General features: G+C 32.8%; 1 protein-coding gene across 6 annotated transcripts in view; it reads right to left on the bottom strand.

The window, feature by feature from the left end:
• Positions 1-27,605, bottom strand: part of LOC118183318 (uncharacterized) — a 466,396-nt gene that overhangs the window by 123,022 nt on the left and 315,769 nt on the right. For 5 of the 6 annotated variants that reach the window (XM_035352811.2, XM_035352815.2, XM_035352813.2 and 2 more), the window contains 3 exons: positions 26,857-26,946; positions 20,428-20,505; positions 15,706-15,919 (listed from right to left, as the gene is read on the bottom strand). In XM_035352811.2, the coding sequence (XP_035208702.1) occupies positions 15,706-15,919; positions 20,428-20,505; positions 26,857-26,946 (382 nt within the window). The remainder of the gene's footprint in view (positions 1-15,705; positions 15,920-20,427; positions 20,506-26,856; positions 26,947-27,605) is intronic. The other variant, XM_035352814.2, reaches the window with a different exon arrangement.

Here is a 27,605-nt window from a genome sequence, read left to right as displayed (position 1 = left end):
AAAAATTACTATCGACGGGCTTCGCATACAGCCGTTTCCACTGATGGCGCCACAAAAAGTGAGTAAATAAATTCTAGAAATATATCTTCAGTTATCCGGATTCGGCGCGCTCCCGTTGTTGCCTGTTAAAAGGAAATCTGCTGTATATGATATCCAAGTTCGGTAAACATGTAGTGTTAAAACATGTTGTTAATTAATACATTTAATTGGTACAATTTGTAATAGGTATAGTTGATGAAATTTATAATTTAGCTAATTGATAGTTCTTATAAATATTTGGAATTTTTTATAATTAATGAAAGATGTTTCTAACGCCATATATTAAATACTTAGATAGAGATTATGCTTTTTTTTCAATCTGAAATATAAACCTAACAATTAGATTTTTATTTTGCTCCTTTTTTATTTATTTATTTATTTATTTATTTTATTTTATTTATTATTATTATTATTATTATTTTGCGGTTTTTCTCCTTTTCTCACAACCACACCTTACACAGAGATTGGCTATTTTGTGGGGAGGGGAGGATGGATTTTCTTTTAAGACATGAGATGCGACTTTAGATTTAATAAGAGCCGCACGTATACTGCGGGGAAAAAAAGGGGGCATTTTCTATATCTCCCGTTCTAGGCCAATTGACAAAATTCAAATGCGTTTTTTATGCCTCGAAAGCGCGGCTTAGGATACATATTAGATTTATATGTAGCATTGTTATAACATAGGTATTTTGACACAAAATCGTACTTTTTCTGAAATAACATACCAATTTTTTTCCATATTTGGATTCTACGACTCAAATTATGCCTAGATATTAAATTCTGTAAAATTTGGTGCGAAATTTACGGAGAAATTCAAAAATTTATCTTGGCGCAATATTTTCAGTTTCCGCCAAGAATAATTCACTTGGCGAACTTATTAATATATGGCAACCAATTTTTCCTTTTCCTTCTATGAGGCTGGAGCGGAAAAAAAGGCACCTCGTTCCTACCTTTTTACATTGTGCATGAGCGGAAGAAGAGTCACTTCGTTTCTACTTCCAAATAATTTTAGCAAAGTATTTAAACCACATCTGATGTTTTATCGCTTTCAACAAATATGCCAAATTTCAAAACGCGCCAATATATAAATTCACGTATATCTTTGGAAATTTCGAATAAAAAATTCGAATTTTTTGCAGGTATGCTTAGAAATGCATCTACTTTAGGATGATGGTAAAATTTTTTTGGTTATAATTCAAAATTGTTTTTGAAAAATTTATAAAACTTATTTTAAAATAAAAATTTTAAAAATAAATTATAAAATACGGGTGAATTTTATTTGGATTGAACCTGAATTTCGAAATGTGAAAGAAAATATCAAAAATGCTTAATAAAAGTAGAGAGATTAATAAAATATCGATATATAGCCAATTCAATTAACATTGAACAGCTAAAATTTTGAGAACTAATTGTTTAAAAATTACTCGAGCGATTTTTACAAAACTTGGTAGTTTGGCGTAGTTTGAGTCGTAGAACTGAAATATGGAAAAAAATTGGTATATTAGTTCAGAAAAAGTCCGATTTTGTGTAAAAATACCTATATTAGAACAATGCTATATGTAACTCTAATACATATCCTAAGTCGCCCTTTCGAGACATGAGAAACGCAAGTTGAATTTCGTTAATCGGCCCAGTAGAACGGGAGATATAGAACTGTCCCATTTTACTTTTTTTGCGCAGTGTACCTTTGTTGGGTATGCATGGTTTGTCTTTTTCCCAGTCAAATATAAACTTTGACGTTTCTTTCCTTTCATATTAATTATGTCACTTATTTTACGTGTAGAAATATTAAAAGCATGCTTTTCGCATCTTTTTTAATAATTGAATACGAGTATTTCTCTTTGGACAGCGCACAAATATAGACTTCGATCTATTGTTTATTTTTCAGCCACATTTTAAAGAAAGGAATATTTTTAATGCTGCAGACGATAATTAAACTTTATTCCAATTGGATAGCAGTCACGTTTGTATTTTAAAATTAATATTCAAATTCATAGAGAAAATCAAAATCGTTACAAAAATGTGTGAACACTCTCTGTATTAGATTCGAGATGATGAAAGTTTGATTGATACAAATGTGAGATTAGCTAGAGTGACAGAAGTCAGGTTGTACAGTTAAAGACTTGATCAAGTAATAGAATCAGTTCACTCGCATTTAATACCCAGATGGACATATCTTAAAATGCCTTATATTCTTTGGTTAAAACATCCAAAACAGTAAATTTGTTTTGTTAATATACAACTATTAGGTCTAAGAAAATAATTATATTCAGCCTCAGTATAAGTTATTTATAAAAATTTAAATTATGCTGACTGATCAGAGTTTAAACTGACAACAAAAAAATAATAATAACATTTCGAATTACGTTATCGTGACATTATCTGATGTTATATAAAAAGTTTTAAATATATTGCCCAACATATTGGTACCAAAAATATTAATAATAAGATCTAGGGCTGTGTTCTTGTTACATGATATTCTGTTGATTAAAAATGTTTCAATAGAATACGATTTTCTAAAAGAAAAAAAATCGGTTGATATAAAGATTCTAAATAACATTTTTGGCTTTCGAAGAAGGTTGTTTAGTATTACTGGTATTGAGTTTAATGCATCGAGATTTTAATACATGAAAAAATAATTACTAGCACCATATGAAATAAAACATAAATTACTTAAATTAAAAAAGATTTCAACATAATTTTCAGAACATATTAAAAATGGATATGGCGCAGTGTACGGAATTTTTTAAAATTTATTTAATTGACGTGAAACTAATGAACATTTTAATAAATGATGCTTTATTCTGTGAGACTGTTTGTTTGTGTGCGTGAGAAATTAAATTTTGTTCTGATACTAACCTCTTAATCCAGTACTGACTTTCATAACATTCTTTGCCTTACTTTGAGAAATTTTACAATTAACTTTATTAATAAATACTGTAAGGATCTTAAGTTTTACAAACGTTTATTTTATTTTAAATCTTTACTATTACTTCTTATTTTCTACTTCCGGCCAGAATTATAAGCGTTAAGGTTTTTATGCAAAGTTTGTCTGGCGAACGCCAAGTATTTAAGTTGTGGTTTTTTTGCCAAGCGAGAGAGAGGAAGCAGTGAGTCGGAAGCAGGCCGCTTACCTTAGAAGTTACGCAGTTGCTTCTAAGGTAAGCGGCCAGAGGTTTTAATCCTCTTGATAAAATTTAAACGTATTGTAGTGTTCACAGTTCTCTGTACTACATACGCTTCCTGTTAATATAAGGCCAATCTTCCACGTTTATTATTCTAAAGTTAAATTAGAGTTTAGTTTTATTTTTATACTTTTACGTTTTGACCCCAAGTAGCGGGTCGGTGTATTCCGAAGTACGGAAGTCATTGTAAATAGAGAAAAATAAAGGGTTTTGTATACCCTTCTTGTGTATCCTGTTTACTTCCCACAGTTTTGAACATAGCTTTAGTAAGCTCTCTGTTCCGAGTCAGGTCCTTGCATGTTCCCGAAGTAGGTTAGAAGGAACATTGAACCTGATAGTGGCGCCCAACGAAGAAGAATAACCATGGCCGAGTTTCAAGAAGAACCTGTGCTGCCTGCAGAAACGGCTCAGAAATCCAGAAATGCCAGCTGCCGCCCTGGAAGGACTTGGTTACATCGTCCAGACCATGCGCGCTTCATTGAAACCAGAAGCAACATTTAATGGAAACTCACCGGTAACCAGTTTTTTGGAAAAATTGGATGACCACTTCATGCTCTACCCCGTGCACGAGTTTCAAAAAGTTACCTTAGCTACCAGCGTTTTGAGGGGCCAAGCGCTTAACTGGTTCAAATGTATAGGCAGAAGTCTCTTGGGTCAAGCAGGAAGTCCCACCTATACTTACGAAAATTTCAAGACTGCCCTACTAAAAGCCTTCCCTGTTGTAAGGGATCGTGCGAAATTAGAAACGGAACTTTTTAGTATATATCAACAAAGAATCGAAAACCTCTCAAGCTTTATTTTAAGAAAAATTCACGTCTTCAAACTCTTGTATGGAAACCGTCCGGATCCTGAAATAATTCAAGTGATTTTGCCAAGGTTACTGCCCCAAGTGCAAGACTTTATTGAATTAAGAAATCCGACTACACTGGAAAAGTTATTTGAGCTAGCAATCCAGTTTGAAAGTAGAAGAACGGCGGACGTCGAAAGAAGACGCCAATATCAACAGCGAAACCAATTTGGTACGCCAAGACTACAGCAAACTCAAGCACACGGCTACGGAGGCAAAGCGAATCAGTGGGCAAGGAAGCCCGAGCATTCAAAAACAGCCGGCGAACGTCGACAGTTCAATAGCAACCCAGGAAAAAAGTCTCAAGGCCAGGGGAAAAAGAAGGAAAGCACGGAAATGAAAAATAATTTAAACTAAAACGGATTTCTGCTGACGGGAGGGTGCGGAAATCCGAAGGCCAAGAAAACCCCTCTTCCTACAAGTTAAATACAGTAATGGTGAAAAATTTGACTCTTCCGAAGATTGAAGTGTTGGTGAATAATATCCCAGCCACCGCACTCCTGGATACAGGCGCGCAGTGTTCCTGTGTGGCAGAAGATTTTTTTAGGAAGTATTTTCGCAAATACCGCATATATAATTCGGATAATACGACAGTGTTAGCGCCGCAAGGAGAAAAATGTAAGTGCATAGGTAAAGTACCGTTGTATATCCGTATCAAGGACGAACAAGTAAAGGTGATGTTTTTTATAGTAAAGAATCTGCAAGCACATTTAATCTTAGGAATAGATTTTCTTTCAGACGCACAAGCAACACTGGATTTTAATGAAGCGTCCCTTAAGCTGACAATGAAACCAGTTCTTGCAGAAAAGGCTGAACCGCTGATGTTAAAACTTGACCACCTCCCTAATGACGAGCAAGGAAGAATCCGACAAGTGGTAAGTGAATTTGCTTCGTTATTTAGTGATATTCCAGGATTTACTCAGGTTACTAACCATAGTATTGACACCGGAGATGCAATGCCAGTTCGCCAAAAACCATACCGGTATGATAAGAATAAGGAAAAAATTATAGAATGGCATATTACCGATATGCTACGTAAAAAGATCATAACGCCCATCTCAAGTAGTTATGCTAGCTCAGTGGTTTTATGTAAGAAAAATAATGCCTATCCTTTGACGCATCCAAAAAGGTGGAGATTCGCTATTGATTACCGTAAATTAAACTCCATAACTAAATATCCAGTATATCCGTTACCGATCATTGAAGAAATTCTAAGGAACATAAAATCAACCAAATTTATGACAATTTTAGACTTAACGACTGGTTATTTTCAAATAGGGTTAGGCCTGAGGACGTGCCTAAGACTGCTTTTATAACCAAGTCTGGCACTTATGCATTTTTGCGTATGCCGTTTGGCCTTTCAGGGGCCCCGGCAACATTTCAGCGATGCATGGACATTGTGTTAAGACCTGTTCTTGGAAAGTCCACATTTATCTATTTAGACGATATCATTATTACTAGTGATAATCTCGACCAACATGTACAGGATTTAAGACAGGTGTTTTCTTTATTAAGGCCGGTCTAAAAGTTAATGTTGAAAAGTGCAAATTTGCAGCCCCTGAATTAAAATATTTAGGTTACAAAATATCACAAAAAGGAATCGAGACAGACGAATCAAAAATAATCGCTGTACAAAAGTATCCGACTCCAAACACGGCAAAGAAGCTCTCTTCTTTTCTAGGACATTGTTCATATTATAGGTCCTTTATAAAAGATTTTGCGGCTATCGCTGAGCCATTGTTAAAATTAAAAAGGAAAAAGGGAAGATTCTCGTGGACGGCCGAAGCCAATAGTGCTTTCGAAAAATTAAAACAAGCATTAACGCAAGCCCCTGTGTTGAAATTTCCTGAAAAGGATGAGAATTTAGAAATTTCAGCGGATGCTTCGGATTATGCGGTGGGAGCGGTACTTTCGGAAAATCAGCAGCCCGTGGCATTTTTTAGCCGAACTTTAAATCAAACACAAAGAAACTATTCCGCGACCGAGAGAGAGGCACTTGCAGTTCTGTTAGCAGTGCAAAAGTTCCGAGTCTATTTTGGAAAGGCGCCGATAACAGTGTACTCTGATCATGCGGCGGTAACTAGATTGTACTCAGGGAAAAATTTATCCCCAAGGTTAACAGGATGGGCACTCAAGTTACAAGAATATAATCTGGTAATCAAGCATATCCCCGGAAAGAAAAATATCGTAGCAGATGCCCTATCGAGAATTAAAATAGATGAACAAGGTAATACCGTAAAGGTGGCAATGCTCACAGCATGTACAATAAATTCCCGAGAAACTGTAATAACCGAACTGGGTAAGGATCCTGAGTTTGGAAGTATTTATGAGTATTTGAAGGATCCTGAAAATTTTAGCCACCAAGATATTGTGGCGATAAGAAATAGGGCGGCCCATTACGAACTAATAGATGGTCTATTATTCTATACAAAAACTACGAATTCCAACAACGAATTTCGACCTGTTATCCCAGCTAGTCTTAGATTAAATATCTTGCAGGAGCTCCATGACAGCCCTTTAGCTTCTCATGCTGGTATTCGAAAAACTATCCAACGCGTACGCGAGGCAGTCTACTTTCCTGAACTGCAAAAGTTAACAAGGGCGTATGTCCAGTCCTGCCCAACATGTCAAGCAGTTAATTATATTAATTTCCGCCCGGCCGGGTTTCTAAATAGTATTAAATCCGAATTTCCAAATGAAATAATTGGCATCGATTTATTGGGCCCTTTCCCAAAAAGTCAGTTAAATAAAAGTCGCTATCTCCTTGTTATGGTTGATCATTTTAGTAAATGGACCGAAATTGTTCCCTTAAAAGGAGCCTCCGCGAAATTAGTTACTGTTTCTATTTTAAATAAATATATTTTAAAATACGGGGCGCCCCTAAAAGTTATATCGGATACTGGTCCTCAATTTGTAAGTAATATATTTGAAGACATGTGCCAAAAACTGGGCATACGTCATTTAAAAATGGTCCCGTATCGGCCGCAATCAAATTTCGCTGAACGGGTCAATAGAAATATAGTGAAAATTATCCGTAGTTATGTTAAAAATTTTCATAAAAGCTGGGATAACTATGTCAATGAATTTGCTTTCGCCCTTAAGACCGCAAAACATGATACAATGGGCAAAACTCCTGCTGAGTTATTTCTAGGCAGAAAGATTATAACGCCGTTAGATAAATTATTTTATGTGCAACAAAGAGCCCCAGAATTTAAAATGGGTGATATAGAAAAACTAATTAAGGAAGCAAAGAAGAATACTGAAGTAGCACAGAGAAAACAAAAATTATATTACGACTTGAAACGACGGGGAGTAACTTATAAAGTAGGGGATGAAGTTTTAAAAATTAAGCATTCACTTTCTTCAGCACCAGAAGATAAGACTGCCAAATTTTTTCCACGATTTGAAGGACCATATGTTATAGAAAAAATAAAAATAACTCACGCTGTAGTAGTGTTAAAAGCCAGAAATGGTGAAACCTGCTCCGCAAACATTGATCAAATCAAACCCTACTTTGATCGTAATAAAATGCAAATATTTTCAGATCTTTTGCAGGATCCGGCACGGCAGACACCGCAGGCACAAGCTCCAGAGGTGGAAAAACGACAAGTACAAGGGCAAGCCATTAAGAGGCAGGAGCAAGTGAAAAGAAAATTTCCCCGCGGAAAAATTGAAGGTAGCAAGAAAAAGAAGCCATTCCACCGTCCAGAAAAGAGAGTTCACGAACACCCCCAGAATGAAGAAGGGAGAAGGACGACGGATGTGAAGAGAACCAGGAGAAATGACGGCAACTATAACCCGGCTCTAAAACGGAAGATCTACTCATCCGACAGGACTCTCCGCAGCAAATGCCGCCGAACTGCGGAAGGGCCATCAACGGCGGAGGAAAAGTTACAAGGAAAATTTGAACGGCCAGCAACGAGGTCCAAGCAGGAACACGAAAGAAGGTTCCCGGTTCCGCCAAGACCAGCTGCCATCAAACGGCCAAGACCACAAGCAGAGGAGAAAAAGAAGGTATTCAAGGGTGACCGAACTGGTGAAAAAAGGAAGCTTCCAGAGGAAGGCACTGAAGCCCGTACAAGAAGGAGGATAAATCAAACTACTATCTGCAATACCTTTAAAGACTGGGCCCACAAAAGGATGTCCGAATATCACAAAGATAAGTAAAATTTTATGTTACTTTGCAAACATTAAGTTAATCTTTCATTCTTAATGCAAGTGGCAGATTTCAAGAAGTTTTACCTCATGCGAGGTCTACCTTTATCGCCAAAAGGGCGAGAAATGAGTTGTTACCGATTTTGGTATTATGTTTTTCAATTACTCGAGCGTAAAACTAAAGTTGATGTATAATAGCGTTGTATAAAGACTTAAATATTGTAAAAAGTTATTGTATAAATTTTATTTAAAACATTCTAGCAAGAAAGAAGTTTTAGTCTGAAAGACTTTTTGAAATGTAGTATTTCAATGTAGAAAGAATTGGCACTTGCTTTGAAAAGAATAGAAGTTAACAATATACTACTAATGTATGTTTTCAAATGTGTAAAATTAACGGCATGTTGATATGTTCTTATATACATGTGAACTGTTATTTTAAATGTTAAGAAATACCGTGATATGGTAAAAGTGAATGTTAAATTTTTTTTTTATTCGTGTGACTGTAAAAAGACTAAAGCATGGCGAATATGTGTTAAAGGTTGAATGATGTAGTTAGGCTCTCTGACGCTACACTTTAGAGTTAGCCACTTTTAGAATAGTACCTCAGGGTTTAGAGTTGAAATTAGGGTGTGTTAAGAGGTCTTGTTATGTTGAATTTTAACACGTTAGTGTTTTGATTGTAGGAGGAAGTGTGGAACACGTAGACAGAAACACATTCGTGTTTGGTGTTCTTTTACAACACATGTCAGAGAGCACGGGGAGAGATAATTAAAATAGTCATGAATGAAATAAGAATGTTAAGTGAAATATAATTATACATGTTACTAGCCATTTCATTGTGTAACATTTCATTAAACTAGTTTTCCTTCCAGATCTCTGGAAGGAACCAGATTTGAATAAGAGCTCCTGTTTAGATGCAGTACAGATGAAAAAAAAAATTTGTGTATCCTGGGAGCTGCTATTGTAAAAACAAATTTCTTTCTTTTAAATTTCTAGTTTCTAGCGAAGTATATTTGTAAAAGATTGGCCTCGCGTTAGATTCTAGAGCTAAAAGTTTTCAACAAGGTCGTTTTAGACCTCAGTTTCAAACTAATTAACTCTGGCGGGAAGTATGTAAGGATCTTAAGTTTTACTAACGTTTATTTTATTTTAAATCTTTACTATCACTTCTTATTTTCTACTTCCGGCCAGAATTATAAGCGTTGAGGTTTTTATGCAAAGTTTGTCTGGCGAACGCCAAGTATTTAAGTTGTGGTTTTTTTGCCAAGCGAGAGAGAGGAAGCAGTGAGTCGAAGCAGGCCGCTTACCTTAGAAGTTACGCAGTTGCTTGTTGCCTTCCAGGCCAGAGGTTTTAATCCTCTTGATAAAATTTAAACGTATTGTAGTGTTCACAGTTCTCTGTACTACATACGCTTCCTGTTAATATAAGGCCAATCTTCCACGTTTATTATTCTAAAGTTAAATTAGAGTTTAGTTTTATTTTTATACTTTTACGTTTTGACCCCAAGTAGCGGGTCGGTGTATTCCGAAGTACGGAAGTCATTGTAAATAGAGAAAAATAAAGGGTTTTGTATACCCTTCTTGTGTATCCTGTTTACTTCCCACAGTTTTGAACATAGCTTTAGTAAGCTCTCTGTTCCGAGTCAGGTCCTTGCATGTTCCCGAAGTAGGTTAGAAGGAACATTGGACCTGATAATACGTATAGAGAAATTTATAAGATTATTTTAGATTAATTATTTTTAAGAGAACAATTAAAATTGGGATCAACTGCTAAGAAAATGAAGCCTGTGGCCATTTTTTCGAACACCCTGCATGTTGTTCTAGGGAAAAATATTAGTGTTTTTTAAAAGATTCAAGCAATCATAACTCTTCGGGGGTTCCGAAATTAAGCAATTCTTTTTTCCCAAATATGCACGATATCTGTCGGTCGTAAATTTATAATGCGAGTTGTGTTCGTTTGCGCCCACTACGATGCGTAACTGGAATGCGAGCTAAATAATGACCATCTAAAGGTTAAAGTTCCCTTCTCATGATTATTCGGCAACAATAATAGTGTAAATTATTCGGCAACAATATTTTGTCTATTCATTTCAAGTGAATACGAGGTGGTTTTTCATAGAAAATTCTCCACGAAGCCATCTCTCTTCTTAGGCAGATAGCCCTGAACAGATGTGGTTTACCATGTTCAAATAACCATGCTAAAATCTATTTCAAGGAATCACAAGACATGCCAAGGAAAGCAGACTTTTCTTGAATCCCCCTTTGCATATACAAATCAAGGTCAGCAGACAAACTACGTCAAGCTCTTCTCAACGCTTACGTCACTTGCTTATAGAAGTGGGAGAAACGAAGACACAAATGAAGTAGTGGCTTTTGAGCAGACTAGGAGTAAGTGACGTTACACAAGAGCAAACCTTATAGTATAAACAAACTTGGTATAGATTGCCTAGATTTTGCTACAGCAACGCAGCAATTATTATGCAAATCAGAGATAGCTCTTATAAGTCTGATATTCATCCTTAATAGTTACAAAACTACAGTATCAACGCAGGTGTACCTAATTTTAGACAACCAGCCGAAACGCTTCAGACTGAATAGTAGTTGTTGCTACTCAAGCAGCCAATTTCATGATGCGAGGCTAGAAATGACGATGGGAAAGAGAAAGATAATAAAGCAATTTCAGCAATCATCAGTACAGATAATCATTAAGGCTGCGAGTAACAATCGGGGAATCATAGAATTGGGGTATAAGTGTAAATCTTGGCAGTATGCATTAGTTTTTTTTCCCAATGGCGGGCACTTGCTTATAAGTGCATTGGCCACTCCTAAGGCCGGAAGTGTTGGCCAAGGCGTCTTACGCTACCTTCCTATTAAGGGACAAACATCCATGCCTTCTCCGGTATTCGAACCCTGGCCCTTCCGTATTGCAGTCAGGCTCTCCTAACCGCTATACCGTCTGGACGACGTATGCATTAGTTTATTATATACGAATATAATCATGATATTATTTTAAAACATCAAAATAATCTTTCATCATTATATGGCTGATACTTTCGTAACCTGTGTTAATGATAAATTTCAATGAATTTTGCACTGTTATATAGGAAGAAAGTAGTTTCTCAGGTTTATGGTGCAAAAGTTTCAAAGGTAAAGTTTCAAAGGAATAGCTAAGTTCAGAAAGATTTCGCTTTAAACAAAAACTAGTTCAAATACCACCGTAAACTGAAAAACTCTGGAGTTAGTTTTGCAAAATCATGCATATTTATATTTGAAATTTAACAGATTTATTGACTGATCTTTCGTACATTTTACAGTTGTCTTCAATTCCATTGTAGAATTCTTTTTTACGGGAGGGGGCGAGAGAGGTATGAGAAAAAATTGTGTTTAGTAAACTCAAGGCAATGCTATCTATGACGAACGATTTATTTCAATACGTTTCGAAGCACTGTCATTGTTTCGGGGATTGGTACACCAATTTTTGATCCTATTTGACTTAGTTCTGCATAAAACGCCAGCTTTAGCGAATCACCTTTAGTTATAGCTTTAATATTTCTTTCCTTCTTTAATTTTCCTATGCATATTATTCTATGAATTAAAAATCATTTATAAATATTTGAAAGAGTTCAGATTATAACGATCGCCCGAAAGAGCTTTTTTGAAGTTTAATACGGTTTATCAGTAGAAAATATTGATAGACATGGTCCAAGTGGAATAGTGTGTGTGTGTGTGTGTGATTATGGCAAAGCCTCGAGAGAAAGAACGGAAAGTCGTGTTTCGAGACTAACAGACTTTTCCGGCTAACAATAATTCTTGACGAGCTGCATAAAGGCCTTCCAAAATCTTCAATTTCAAAAATAAATTGTTTACTTAAAAAAGTAAAATTTGAAGGCTTTCAGATTTTATACTACATCCAAACGGGCGTTTGTTTCATTTGCAGACACATACACGTTTCGAAAGCCTTTGTGCTAAAAATATTTAAAAACAGCATATCTTAAGAATTTCCGATAGACAGTCTCGCGCGCTTGAGATAAAAATGTTTTATTCTCTATAGTATTGCCACTGCTCGCTTTGAAATTGTTGAGTTTGTTAATCAAAAATTCGTTAAAAGTTTTACAAAATATTAAACAGATAATAAAACAAATTCCAAATTGGAGCTTAGCTTCCAGGTGTCGTCCATATTCGTTTGGAGGGGCTTGTTATTTAAAATTTGATGGCTCTAGGCACCGTTGTTTTATCACAGTGTGAGAAACGTACATACATTCACGTAGATTCCTCATTATTTCTTTTCTTTAAATATAATACAGGGCTATAAATTTGGTGACAACAATTTGAAAACTGATACAAAGCTTTTAGTGATTCAACGCAAAATGTAGCTTCGAGACTAATAGCCCTTCTGGGCTAATAAATAAATTTAGAAGTCAATTATTGACATTAGAGTTTGTCTTTGGAGAATTTTATTAAAATGCTGCAAGTATTACAATTTGCTATTGTGACGGCAAAAAACGAAGTATTGCTAATAACAAATTATACGTCTGATGAGTTAATTAAAATAAGAAAAATTTACTCGTGGACTTTGCAATGACGTCAGAATGATAAATAACAACTTGAAAAAAATCTGAAAGGTTTCAGATTTAAAATTACGTCCAAAGAGGCGTTTTTGAATGTTTTGCGCGTTACGTTTATTTTTTAAATATCATGTTCTACGTACTCAAACTATAAAATTCAGTTCAAGAGCAAAATCGCAAATTAATTTTAAAATGAGCATATCTTTAAAATTTCCGATACAGAATCTCGCGCGCAATAATTTTTTTCCCCGTGCAGTGTTGCCATTGCTCGCTTTAAAATCGTTTAGTTTTTTAATCAAAAATTCGTTGAATTTTTACAAAATCTGAAATCACTAACAAAACAAATTTCAAATTCAAATTAGGGATTCCACATGCATAATGTAATCTTCCATACAAGATTACGTTATTCAAATTTTGATGGCTCTAGGTACCGTTGTTTTATCATGATACGAGAAACATACAACTATTTATGCAGATTCTTCATTATTTAATTCCTTTAAATATAAGACAGGGCGATAATATATGGTGGCAACGATTTGAAAAGTGATACAGCCTTTTAAAGTTACCGACGCAAAATGCCAAAACGAAATTAATAGTCCTTCAGGGCAAATTGCCTCTTTGGACTAAAAATATGAATGATGATTTATTATATAGTCTTCATCTACTAATTTCTCTAAATTTATAGTAAATGAAACTTCTATACTAAAATATCTTTAGGAAATAAGCCAATAGATGAACGTTTATAACTTTTCCTAGTTTCAAGTGCTTTAGCGCAGCTACAGAATTAGTCTCCGTTACATTTTTGCAATTCATTGTATTTATCTTTGATTCATTTCTTCAGGTATATATGTCGGTAATGTCATAAAATCCTACATTAAAGAATTCAGCTATGATGAAGGCGTTCTATTACAGTAAATTTGACATTTACTTCATGTTTTTTTACAAACAGATGTTTCCCGTCAATACAAAAGGAATGTTGCAAACTTTTGATATATTTTAACCAAAAACAAAACAAAAGAAAAAAAACTTTAAAATAGTTAAAAAATAACCTAAATTAAACTTTAAAATTTTCATTATTGTAACAATGAAAAACTTCCCTGTAATTATTCGAAGCCATTTTGTCTGTCAACCCAGACGCAAGAAATCACTCTGGCGCAGACGCGGGCGCCCCTAATGTTCCAAGGGCGTGGGCTGTTGCTAGGTAACGCCGGATCGAAGCTCCAGAAATACAGAGATCTTTCTGCATCTGCCGGCATGGAAATCCCTCATTTATTATTTTTTTCCTTCGCCACTTAGCTTAACGATTTCTGTCTCGTCTAACGCTTTCGATTTTGTCTATAGGGACTTCCACGTGTATCTTTTCGTACGAAAACTCTATTTTCAAATCCTTTAGAGATTACAAAGGATTAACCTTCGCATAAGTAGTTACAGAAAAATAATCTCTCTCCAACTAATACTCATTACAGATTAATTCGCATTAGGAAATGCTGAATGCAATAGCGTAATTTTGGAGTGAAATTTCTTTAATTTTTTATTCATTGCAACATTAGGATTACAAGTTTTAGTATTAATACAGAACAAAAGGAAACTTTTTGAAAAAAATAAATGAATATTAAGCTTAAACTATTGTTTGCATTTTTATGGTACTGGAAGATTTACATTATTTTCTTCTTTATTCGTTGGATTTTCCTCACTTCACGCAAGTGAGTGAACTTAAAATACGGAATCTCAGAATGGTTGTATATATAACAAAAATTTTAAATTTAACTCTCTTAAAACTCTAACGATAGTTTTGAAGAAAACTTCTTTCTTTAAATTTACATCTATTTTAAAACACACCTTGCTTAGTTATATCTTTCCATTTTTAAAACATCGGCACTAATTAGGCACTTTTCTTTTTTAATATGTGCTGGAATAATTAAGAAATTAAAGTTTAAAACTGTAATATATCTTTCTAAGACATTTGAGATTTTTCGTACTAGTAATTTAAATGACATTCTGCTAAAGGTTAAAAAAAAAAAAAAAAAAAAAAAAAAAAAAAAAAAAAAAAAAATCCTTGTAAAGCTTTCTCACCAATACCATAAAAGATTACATCATTAATAACAAACAGGATTATATCTTTTGTAGAGTCATTAGATTTTTTCTGATGCTGGAGACGTGAAAAATGTGCAATATCCTTGCAGGGACTCAAACCCTGGACCTCTCAAATACGCGCCGAGTATGTTTCCAATTACACCACGAAAGTATGCGGAAGGAAGGAAGAAATATACCTCATATAATCATCCCTCTTTTAAAAGAGTGGCCGAAAATTAGGGAATCCAGTCGCCAAATCCCGGTCATTTACGAATTATTGCTCACCGCTTTTTTTTTTAGTTTGGGCACCACTGTAGAGTAATTAGGTTTTTTTTTATGCTGATGACGTGAAAATTGTACCCGGACTCGGACCCTAAACTTCTCGAATATGCGCCGAGTATGCTTCCAATTACACCACGAACGTATGCGGAAAGAAGGGAGAAAATACCTTATACTTTTGTACATTGCTGTGGAGGAAACATCTAAAAGCTGCTCATTAAATTCTTCAATCTAATCTTCTTCTTCTAATTAAAAAGAAATAGATAGGCAGTACTTTAAATTCTAAAATTTTTAAGGTAATCACGCTCTAATCACAAAACGCTTTGGTGCCATTATACAAAGTATGTGTATTAATAATTAAATACATAGAAAGAAATTGTTCAAGCTATGTTTGCTTGCTTAGTAAAAAATTTCTGTTACTGCCATCTTATAAAATTCTCCAAAATGAACGACTGTATTTCTAATAAAAAAGTATAACAGCAATAACAGCACTCTTCATGATAATTAATGATGGAAAGAAGAATCAAAGAGTCATTTGAAAAATAAGACGCTTTTCACTAACCGACTGCATCTTTTTTCAGGAACTGGGGAGCAATGAGACCCATGGACGCTGATTTTCTGGCCGTGGGGACGCAACTCTCGCCCGGAGGTCGGGGCCAGGCCACAAACTGAGACCGGTACTCTGTGGTCTTGGGCACAACCCCTTCGTCAGGCAGATCCGGAGTACCCGGGTTACCTCGAGGATTCGTGCTTGGAGGGTAACTTTGACTCATTAACTGCAAAAGGAAAAAAGCGTTAACAAAATTCTATATACAGGTTACCTCTTCAGCAAAAATAAAAATATCAGAACATTTAAAGAAAAACAGCCAATGCCCCAAAGAGACCAAAATTCATGCCAATAAACAATGTGCATATTGTTCATTTTTATTTTAATGCACATACCACACTAGTTCTTTGAGAACGTACCACATTTAAAATGCAACAGTGCGGAGTTAATGGACTTTCTTCTCGTGATGGTACTTATCTTTAGTGAAAAAATCTCAAATTCAATCAGGTTGAAATATCGGCCCTTTTTCTCCTAAGAAACATGTATATATATAAATAATATATATATACATGAACGTTTTTCATTCTTTAGAAATCTGAACAGCCATGGAAAATTCACTAAATAAGGACTTCTAACTGAAGTAGAAACACTTGAAAAAATTCAGTGAAGATAATAATATCTATGAATTTGTAGCTGTTCGAGTCATCTTATCTTTTCCGCTATTTTATGCACACCATACTTTTGCTATTAAACAAAATACATTCTCTAAAATAGTTATAAAAATCGAAATATTTTTTATGACGAAAGTGAAAAGCTCCAAGAACCTTTTCCATAACGAAATCATTTTCTTGTATATTTGAACGCTGTTTCTTCTGATAAAGTATTTTCAGTCGTTCTATGTTTAAAAAAAGACCTAGATGGGTTTACTACCAGAAATTTCGCTGAACCAAAAACATGAGACCAATTTTCATATTTAAAGAATTTTTTATCAAAAACTCTTCTCTGAGAAACTACCAACATTACTAATTTAGATAAAAAAATAGGTTCTATTAAAACAGAACAAAATATTCAATCCATTTCAAAAACCCGTATTAGCAATGGGGCAATTATTATTCACAGTAATTAATTATATCTAGGAATTTTTAAAATCAGCAATTTTGAGCTTGTCAGCAATGTATACAGTGATGGTTTTTACAGTAAGTATATTTTGAGATTCTCTTCATTAATAAAGAATTTCATTCTACCCTATTTTTGTAAACGATTTGTAAGAAGACAATCTTGAATTAAATTCTAAATTCAAAGAACATAGGTTTCTTGCCGAATAGAGTATTTATCAGGTATCTGACTTTATTTAAAATTTTGTTTTCTTCTTTAAACTGAAGCACTTTAATTTAATAAGAAGGATAACATTCCAAAAATCTTATTTATTTGCTAATTATTGTTTGGCAACCCTTTGAAATTTAGAAGGTTCTCCAAGTTCAATTTGCGCATATTTTTAATGAAAGGAATGATTTAAAACCTGGCTTACACAAATTTATTCTAACAGAATTCTCTTTTGCATGAAGCGAAAACTGCAGAAGAAACTACTTAGAATAGATAATTTATATATTATCCACATATTTCTATAAAATTTAATACACGAATTTATTTTAAACTAAATTCATTAAATTCAATCTCTCAAATCACATTAAAGCATTTCTTAGACTGCGTGATTTACTTCCTCAGCTATTTTTTTCTCATTTCATTTTGTCACTTTTTTAAAAGTTTATATATGTAAAGCGTGAAATAAAATTTCATAGATTAATACTGAATTTCTAGTTCTCAGAGAAGAAATCACATATCAGAAATATAATCAAAATGAACGGTCTTGTTTCAATACCATACGAAAAATATTACTTATTTCTTAGAATCACACTATCATGGTTACACGATTATCTCAACATAATTTACAAAACTCAACATTGCAAGTTTCAAGTTGTTAGTCCAAGTAATTTAATTTCTTGATCTGAAAAAAAAGCATCCTTTATCATTGTACGCTATAAACAGATAATAATTATCAGTCAATATCGTGACTTTAAATATGACACAGTCAATGGAATTGATGACGCTTTCTATCACAGCATCTAAAAATATTATTCAAACATAATTCCTGTTGGAGAAAGAATCTTAATCATTGGTAATGTATAAAGACAATATATCATTTATGTATACGTTAACTCAGCTGTGCCATATAATCTTCTGACTTGACTTAACGTCGTATCACTCTGATGATAAAGCTAATCAGTTTGTTTCTTCTAAAGTTAAGTAAAGAATGTGGTGGAAAGATGCAATATTTCTTCACTGAAAATTTCATTTTTGTACTTGAAACAAAGTTACACATTCATTGCCATTTCGGAATAGGCAAATCATAACATGCTTCACATGTATTTTTTCAACCGTTTCTTAATTAACGCTTCTTTTATTTACAACAACAATACTACGTATATTATATTTAAATATATTTTATAATCAGTTTCCTTTTTAGCAACGCTAATTACGTTTTAGACTTCGAAAAGTAATACCTATTTTTAATTATTACTCATGGGAGGGAAAAGAGAGAACGTTTAAGAATTGTTCGGTTAGTTTACGAAAAAACGACGTTTAGCTAATTAACATTAACTAGGAGATGTAGGATATGTATATTATATATAGCATAACAATTTCGAAACCGGGAAAAAATTAAAAGCTGTTGCCTTTTTTCTAAAGATTAATTACAGTTTAAGTCTAATAATTCTTCTTTACACCAAGAATCGAAAATCATAATCAAACGATTCGCTCGTTTTATTCTATCACCAGGCTACAACTGTATTTTTGCTATTAGATTACAGAAAATCACAATAGATCGATAACTGTGCTCCTACTTTCATTCTACTTTATATGGTACATATAATTAATTCAATTAAGTTATCATTTTCACTAGAAACGATATTAAAAATCTTAATCATCCTGTGATGAGATTGCATTATAGTTACGTTGCTACAGAATCTTTCAGTTGATTCTTAGATTCCTCCTATATCTAATTTTCAAGTTCTTCACTCATAAATACTTTTTTTCATATTTTTCCTTTATAGTTTTCAGTCATCATGCTAAAATTTAACTAAATCTATTTCTAATATTAAATCTTTATCAATTAGTCATCATCTCTCGTATTTTCCACTCTGGGCTTTAAGAGCTCATTCTTACGCAGTTTAAAAAAATAATTAATAATTCTTAAAATCGAAAAATCAGTAACTTTTCCTGATTCTTTCTAAAAACTCGAAACAGAAACCAACGCATATTCACATATGACCTTAAAACATAAGCTTAAAAAAGCAAGCCAAAAGTGAAAGTATTTTTAGCTTCAGTTTCTACGTGCCTATCAGAGAATATTCTCTTCTTGTTGGCATTTAGTCTTGACCACGCAGAAAGAACACCGCTGGACTCAGCTCCTAGTTTAGACATAGCAGGTGGCAGCAGACCAAAGCCCGAAATGACGATTCCCAGCAGACGAGAGTCTGCCGACGGCGGTCGATGGTCATGCAAAAAGGACGCCAGATTTCATCGTCCAGGTCTAATGCGACTGCGCCAATTTTTCCAAATATGCCAAGTTCGTTAACCTAAACTTATCCTATGGAATGAACCTTCAGATGACAATGATGTAGTAAAACTTGTGCATACCCATTCGAAAATTATATTAATAACATCAGTCATCATGTCATTTCTTTTCCTTTAAATTTTCCTCTTTTATTCACAGCGAAATTTGAATTATTAACCCTCAATCGAAAATGTTTAGAAGTTATACTATAATAAGTATGTAGCAAAATGTATGAAATAACATTTTTACTTGCAATACAACATCATCTTCCATTTATGATGCATACCTCAAATAAGTAAACAGCAGAAAAATGTATTCTTATTTTCTTGTCCGCTATTTAAATTTTCACATATTGGAAGCAAAATGAGAAGTGGTAAAGACGGATGTAAACCGCATTATTATTTTTAATTTAAAAATTGCTGGAAATCTGCTAAAAGCTGGGAGAAATATTTCAATTATAATTTTTGAAATCTAACATATCTTTGGATACATTAAATTTTCCCATTCTCTAACAAGTACCTAGATCTGCAGTATTATCAGAAATATGAATAATTATTATTTTAGTAGTTTTTGGAGTGATTCATCAAAAAGCATTTTCTACAGAATATGAGCAAACAGTATTGACGCTTCTTTATAACATGTTTTCATAAAATTCTCCAATATATTTTAATTAATTCGGTAATTGGATGAGCATGTGTAAAATTAATATTTCAGAAAATTAAGGAAGTTTAAAGAAACAAAATCTATCTATTCTGAAGACCTTGTATAATTCTATTTTGTAATAAGCCAAGATGGATAAATATTCCGTCTTGGAAAAGAAGGACACGTCTCGAAATTTACCGATTTTTTTCTAGAAAATCAATATCAATTTAAGTTTGAATGTTGTTTGAATTAAAATTTTTATTGATTATTATTGAAGTACATTTATTTGCTTAAAGTTACGTTGTTCGAATTCAATTGGTACAATAAATTTGATATATGACGTTTCAGCAGTAGAGACAATAACTGAATTAAAATAAACATAAATTGGTCTATTAGGGGATAGAGACTTTACAGTTTCATAATATTTCTAGAAACTGATTTTGCATCACCGCTTAAAATGTCGACGGATTTATGCAACTTACCGGTTGTTTTTCCTCCATTTTTCTGGAGTCGCTGTCATCAGCTGCTTTTGATGGAGCCTTAATATCTTCATCAGAAATCTGAAATTAAAAAGACGACCAGATTTTGAGTTCATGCTCGAACACATGTAAAATATACCTAATTTCTGTTAAATCCAAGAATTCAATTATTATTTCCCTTTAGTATAATCCGCGTGAACCCCGATTTGCTGTATGAAAATGTCAATGCTGTTGTACATTTTTATAGATATTTACAACAGTCTTTTTTTTTTTTAAATTTGAATGTTATACGCTTTCTTGGTACCGTAGATTGCTTTTGCTTTATAAGGTATTCCTCCCGCCTTCTTAGCATGCCTTCCTGGTGTAGTGGTCAGCACGCTCGGCGCGTATTCGAGAGGTCCGTGGTTCGAGTCCCGGCGACGGCATTGCTCATTTTTCATTTCTTCTGCTTTCAAAAAATACCTAATGTCCCTACAGTAGCGTGTAAACTAAAAAAAGGTGGTGGATGATGATTCTCCACCTTCAGGATTTGACAAGTGAGTCACCTAATCCTCAGTCGCCCTTTAAAAGGGGGAGTATATAAGGTATTTCTCACGCCTTCTTACTTGCCTTCGTGGTGTAGTGGTCAGCACGCTCGGCGCGTATTCGAGAGGTCCGTGGTTTGAGTGCCGGCGAAGGCACTGCCCATTTTTCATCTCTTCTGCTTTCAAAAAATACCTAATGTCTCTATAACTTACTTATTTATTTAATATATTTTGTACTCTATGTTTATTTGTGTTTTTTAAATCGTCAGTTTATAGCCAGATATTTTGTTCGTAAATATTTATTTAATGTATAATGCTGTTTGTAAATATTTATTTAATGCATCATTTAAATTCTGAGTCGCTTGATGTTTGAATCGACCCTTGCTGTCGGATAATTTCTGTTGGCAAATTCGAGACATTTAGGAAGTTTCCGGAAAACGCATTTTTACGCATTTTTAGATGAGCTTATCTTCTCTTTTAAACAAGGGGATAAACAGAAGCGCCGAATGTGAACAGCCATGAATTAATTGGCTGGAGACTCTTTTAAACAACTGAGTATTCTGCTGAATGATTATTGTTTTAGAGTTTCGTTTTCGAGCGATTTATGTGTTCTACAATTTTCCTCGCGTGTTCTACAATTTTGCCTTATTTCTGCTTTTCTCCTTCGACTATTTATAGCCTTTCTGTTAATAAAAATTCAAAATCTTCCTATTAATCTGGCTTGGAAATCTTTAGAAAGGAAATCTTCACTCATCTTAAGGAAATCTTTACAAAATCGCAACACACAAAAATATAATAGAATAGACCGTTATTTTGGAACACAGATAAAATTCCTCTCTTTATCTGGATAAGTTTAAAAAGTAAGCGGTATAAGTGAATACACCAAATAGTTTTCTCAATCTTTTATCATGCATAAAAACTGGAAATATATTTCATCTTTACAAATATTATTATACTGCAGTGGTATTTTAGTGCGATTAGTTAAACTTTATATTTAATAATTTTAATTAATAACAGCAGGACCTCATTAACCTCACCACAGGAGAATTATAGCTGTCATGGATAAATGAATATCCGGGTTAAAAAAAACAAGCTTAAAATATGGATAAAACCATGAACTTAAAATATGTTGCAAAATTTCAGTTTTAACTACCTCATTTCGAAAATAAAGATGTCTATTGCTTACTTATATGAATGGTAAATTTCACATTTAATAATAAAAGTACATAACTTACGGAATAACATGATTTTTCAGACAAATTTATTTCGAAGAGATGTTTGTCTGAATCCACATTTACCAAATTAATTGATTTGAAGTAACTGAAGATCTTGTTTTGATTTACTCTTCAAAAAGAAATAATAATGAAATAATATAAATAAAAAGATCTTTTTTCATTATTAAATTTTCGAGGTTTCTTAAATTATCGTAACCTACACATACTTATTTTTGCTTTTGTACAATTCTAAAAGGTTTCTCAACTTCAATAAATACCAGACTTTTCTCGTTACAACTGTTACCGTCTTTTTCAGCTTTATATTTTTCATAGGAGCTCTCCTCTACTCTTAAAAACGTCTAAAATCTTCGCCTAATTTCCTTTTTAGTTAAACGGTTCATCTACATTCTTTGCCCAATAACATATCAGCATTTCTCAGAGACACTTCTCCATCTTGGATCTTGCTTCTGTTTCGGGATCTCAAACACGTAACTTTTTCAAGACCTATATATTCATTTATGAGTTTTTTTAGACATTAGTTAGATGAGATATACTTGTTTTAATTATTGTTATTATCGTTCAGGTTTGTAATGATACGATTTTTTTATCCATTACATCCGCAGCTGAATCTTAATTTCTGAACTTCTGAAACTTGAGCTAGAAAGATTTTCTGGAAACGCTGCTAGCTGCATAGATAATATCTTGGTCTGTTAGTTGAAACTAATAAATCCTACTGGTTAGCAGACTGTTCCGATTAAGGGAAGTCCACATAAAATCCTGCCTGATTTAATATTCGTGATGGAACGTAATGTGACGTGAGCATTTGGTATTTAGACTCATTACAGGTAATCCAAATGAATAGTCTCCATTTTTATATGGTCTCTTTCTCGGTGAAAAATATCTGTTGTAATAATATTGAATGGAGAGAAAATTACATATTCTTTATGAGTTTTACCATGGCATTTTAATTAAGATATATATATATAAATATGGATAAGTTTCTAAAACAATTTGCTAATAAATTTCGTAGCATGCGAAAATATGTTTTCGTTATTTAAAATTAGTACTGACTTGGATAATTTTAATCTGATGGGAAAAAACAAGGATCACTTTCTTGCAGCCTCTTTCTTTGCTTTTCGAAAATTCCGAAAACATAAAAATAAAACATAATACGTTTCCTTTACATTTCTGCAGCAAAAGGAGTTTGACTATTCTTATACATATATTTGGAAGAATTAACGTTTTTAATGTTACTGGTGCTTAGTAATAACATGTTTAACCATAATATTACTACGTAGGCCTCTCCGAGAAGGATTATTCGGATTATTCTAGTATCACTAGTCTAAGACTGCGAAATATACTTTGTATAATCAATGCTTTTTAATAATTTCAAGACTCAGAATATACCTAGTTGTTACTCAAAACATTGACTGAGGAAAGTTGAATTACCGAAGAGATTTCGAATTTATAGAATCTACTTTGCAACGAGTTATTATTTTGTAAAAAGTCAGCCTTTTATTTCTCTTCCAACTCGCTATAGCTCTTTTCACTCGCTTGCTTCCAGAAGCGTAATTTAAGTCTCATGGACACAATGGGCGATCAGCAAGTTTGGTTTAGTAAATTATGGCAATGCACACTAGAGCTATCTGCCTAAAGAGAGGGGTGCCTTCGTGGAAGATTTTCTAAGGGAAACTGGCTCGTACATTCTTTACACACGCAGAGAGCCAAGAAAATGTCTATGCAGCCAGTCCGTTCGGCCGAAATCGAACCAAGGTTGGAACTAAAAGTGTTCAGCGATTTTACCAGCTCAAGTCAAGCTCTTTGTGGACAAGAAAAATACGCCTGGCGTTAGCAAAATATACAGTGAGCAAAGTTTTGTCATATTGGAGCAATGCTATATTTTAAAAAACGCCATAATTTGGATCCGACAGATGAATTATTATGTGGCAAAATACGAATTAGAAATTGAACTCGAAAAACTTGTCTAATGTTACACTCGGGCGGTAGAGGCATAACGGTTCGGGAATATAATACGGATTAGTATATATATATATATATATATATATATATATAACGAAATCTGAAAGCTTCTTCAAGAGAACGTGGAATGCAAAATACATTTAAATTCTATCAGGATGACCATCCTAAACAGAGCCTTAAATCTTCGCGTGTGTTTATTGTACAACTATTCTGAAATTAATAAATATTATTATTTTATATTTTCCATATTTTCCGGAGCAAAAAAGAAGTAGGCGAAAAGAATAAGGAAACACAAAAGTAATTCTTATAGAGAAATGAAAAAAAAAAAAAAAAAAAAAAAAAAAAGAACAATCGTACATGAAAAACAAAATCACTGCCAAAGCACATGAAAGGCGTAATTTTAACTGAAGAATATCCAAGGAAATATTGAATGTTCCAGTATATTCATGTTTATATTAAATATGAAATATTAATTAAAAATGCCTGAATACCTATATTAGTTCCTTTTAAGAACTTTTCGAATATTTTTTTTTTATTTGCAAAAATCATTTTGAATAATTTTTTTTCAAAACAAACAGGTTTTAAAAAAAATGATGTAGTATACGTCAAAGAAAAATATGACATTTCGCTAATATTCAGTAACTGATATCTGCAGATAAAACTGAAAGACATAAGTGTCCAAAACAAATGCGAGCCACTGTAAATGATATTTTATTCAAAACATAGTATCATAACTTCAAAATAATATATAAAGTTTGTTTTTATCTGAAATCGTTTTTATTTTATTTCATTTTAAAATTATGTCATTTTTAATGGAACACACTTTACTTGTATTTCACAAGAAAATAATTATAATATTATTTCGGGAAAAAAGCTCAGTTATTCACTACAATGAGTTAATGAAAATATTACTATAGCTTTTAGAGATATGCATTATAGAAATAATTCTTGAGACCAATTATTCATATGTAGATGATATTAAGATAAGAGTTCCTGATCTCAGACACAAAAATTACGATATGGGAAACAATATTAACTGACCTGAAAAAGAGCATAAACAGAAATGTGAGTAAATTGTATTTTTTAAATAAATATTTATTTATTTTAAATAAAACATTATTAGAGGCAAGATTAAAGAGCACTTTTATAACAAAGAAAATAATTATAATATTATTTTAATTTTAGCATTTATTCCATTTAATTTTCTCAAAAAAGATAAAACAACATTTAAAAAGTAATACTGAAGAAGAACATGCAAGCAAACATGAAACATGTAATTCTATCGTAGATTTTACACATATTTCATTCCATGCTACATACATGCACGAGAGTGCCATGCATGCCACGTATAATAAACAAAACTTGCATTAATGGAAGAACGAACACATTAATCAGGCAATGTTACAAATATTCTGGGTAGATTTTCACATTTACACTAATCCGCAATTGCTTTTATATCTCAGTCTGTATATAGATATTGAAGAAATAGAAATATCTGGAATTTTTTTTTACCAAAAAAAAAAAGATATTCCATTTTATTATAATTTAAAGAAATAAAGCGCAAACAGTAAACTTCCAAATCAAGTTCATGGAAATGTTAATAAATTCTAAGTATTTAGTTAAAAACATTAAAGTCATATTGAATAAAAAGTGAGAACTATTTTAAAAGTTTAGTTTAATTAAGAGTTAAATATGAAATCTAAATGTAAATTTATCTTTAGTACTTAAATCTGAACTAAAGTAATCATGATTTTATTTAATTAAATGGTCAGGTTACCTTAATTAAAATAGTTAAATTTGATTTTATGAAATTGGACTTGAAAAAAGTCGAAACTAATTTTTTAAAAAAGTTTTACCTTAGATGAAAGCCTATCGTTTATATCAAATCAAATTTCAATTTCAAAATCTTAAATTTAAATTGTCCTAAGCTAAATTTAATCTTATTTAGAAGTTAACGAGAAATTTTGAAACAGTTGAAAAATCATAACGTCACTATACTTGATTGAACTGAATTGAAAAGCACTATACTTGATTATATATGTAGACTCCAATATAAAACATTTGTTTATTGAAGGAGTCGTTTCTAGCCATCCCATATAAATATTTTTAATGCACAATAACTTGGACATGCATATTAAGGGATATACTGATTTGCATTCAAAGAACGACAACCAAACCTGCTTTAAGGTATAGCTTTCACATTTAATTATAAAGAAATTATGGATCTAATCATTTTGAATTTATATGAATAATACTGATCTGTTAAATAATATAAGGGAACTTCGAATATTTTTCTTTTTTAATTTAATTGATAATTAATTCCCATAAAGATATTTTTTTAAAGATTGCTGCCGCAAAACTTTATATTATGTTTAAATCGTTTCAGTAATAGCTTAGTTGTACCGCGTAAATCCACGAGATCCATAACTAAGGCATCAAATTTTAAAGTTCTGTACTCATCCTATAACCTCTTACCCTTTATAATCCTTTAAAAATGAAAATGAAACTTATAAAAAATTAAAAAAAAAAAAAAAAAAAAAAAAACAGTCATCGTAAGCTTCTAAAGCATGTTATGCCAAGAGCTTCAGATTGTTCAGGATCAGACACTGGTTTCAACATCAAGCGTTTCAAGTGGTCAAGAATGGTTGTCGTACTCTGAAATGAACTGATGGGGATGGAGGTGGAGGATGTGTCCATGCTTGAAACAATCTTACCGGTGTAGCTTTTAACCTTCTACTGATGGTAGAATCAGCAGATCGGCTTCTTGGAGATGCTCGATTCTTAGTATGGTTCCTTTCCTCTGACTGTTCCATTCCCAATAAAAAAGAGATTAACGTCAGCTCCAATAACAATGAAAATAGTTTATTTTAAAATAGTCGTAGATAAGCTCCCTATATCTAGCCCATCCTATATGCATTTATTATTATTTCTCTTGCTTTAAACATTTTTAGATTACAGCTCAGTTCATCTGAACTAACGAGGACAGATATATTTCGAAAAACAATATTTTTGGGGTAGCAAATCAGACACAGATGGAAAAAATAGAAAATTTCATAATGATTCCCCTCACAAAATGTTGGTAGAATTTTCATTTGCTTTATTAATCACAACAGCAAACTAAATCCATATTTGCATAGTAGTGCGCAGCATAAAATCCCCTACCTTTTATAAAAATTGATTTCTTGAAGTTAGAAATAGATCTGCATAAGTGTGCAGACACCTTTATGTTAGAGCAGGGTTCCTTAAAACTTTCTGATGTGGGGACTTCATAATATTTACAAAAATTTTGTGGAACCCCCCATAAGCATTGCGCAAATCCGACACACGCGTGAGTGAATATATTAGTTTCTTTACTTGTACTGTAATATACTATTGCAGACTTTATTTTTAAAAGTAAAATGAACGTTTCTATTATAAAACAATGCGTCGAAACGTTTTCGTTTTTTCTTTGTATGTATTGTCT

The sequence above is a fragment of the Stegodyphus dumicola genome, chromosome 8 (assembly GCF_044657685.1).
Source record: "Stegodyphus dumicola isolate Sdum_Otavi_A_Nest chromosome 8, ASM4465768v1".
Lineage (NCBI taxonomy): Eukaryota > Metazoa > Arthropoda > Arachnida > Araneae > Eresidae > Stegodyphus > Stegodyphus dumicola.
The sequence above is the reverse complement of the archived record's forward strand: the minus strand, read 5'-3'. Positions and strand labels throughout refer to the sequence as shown.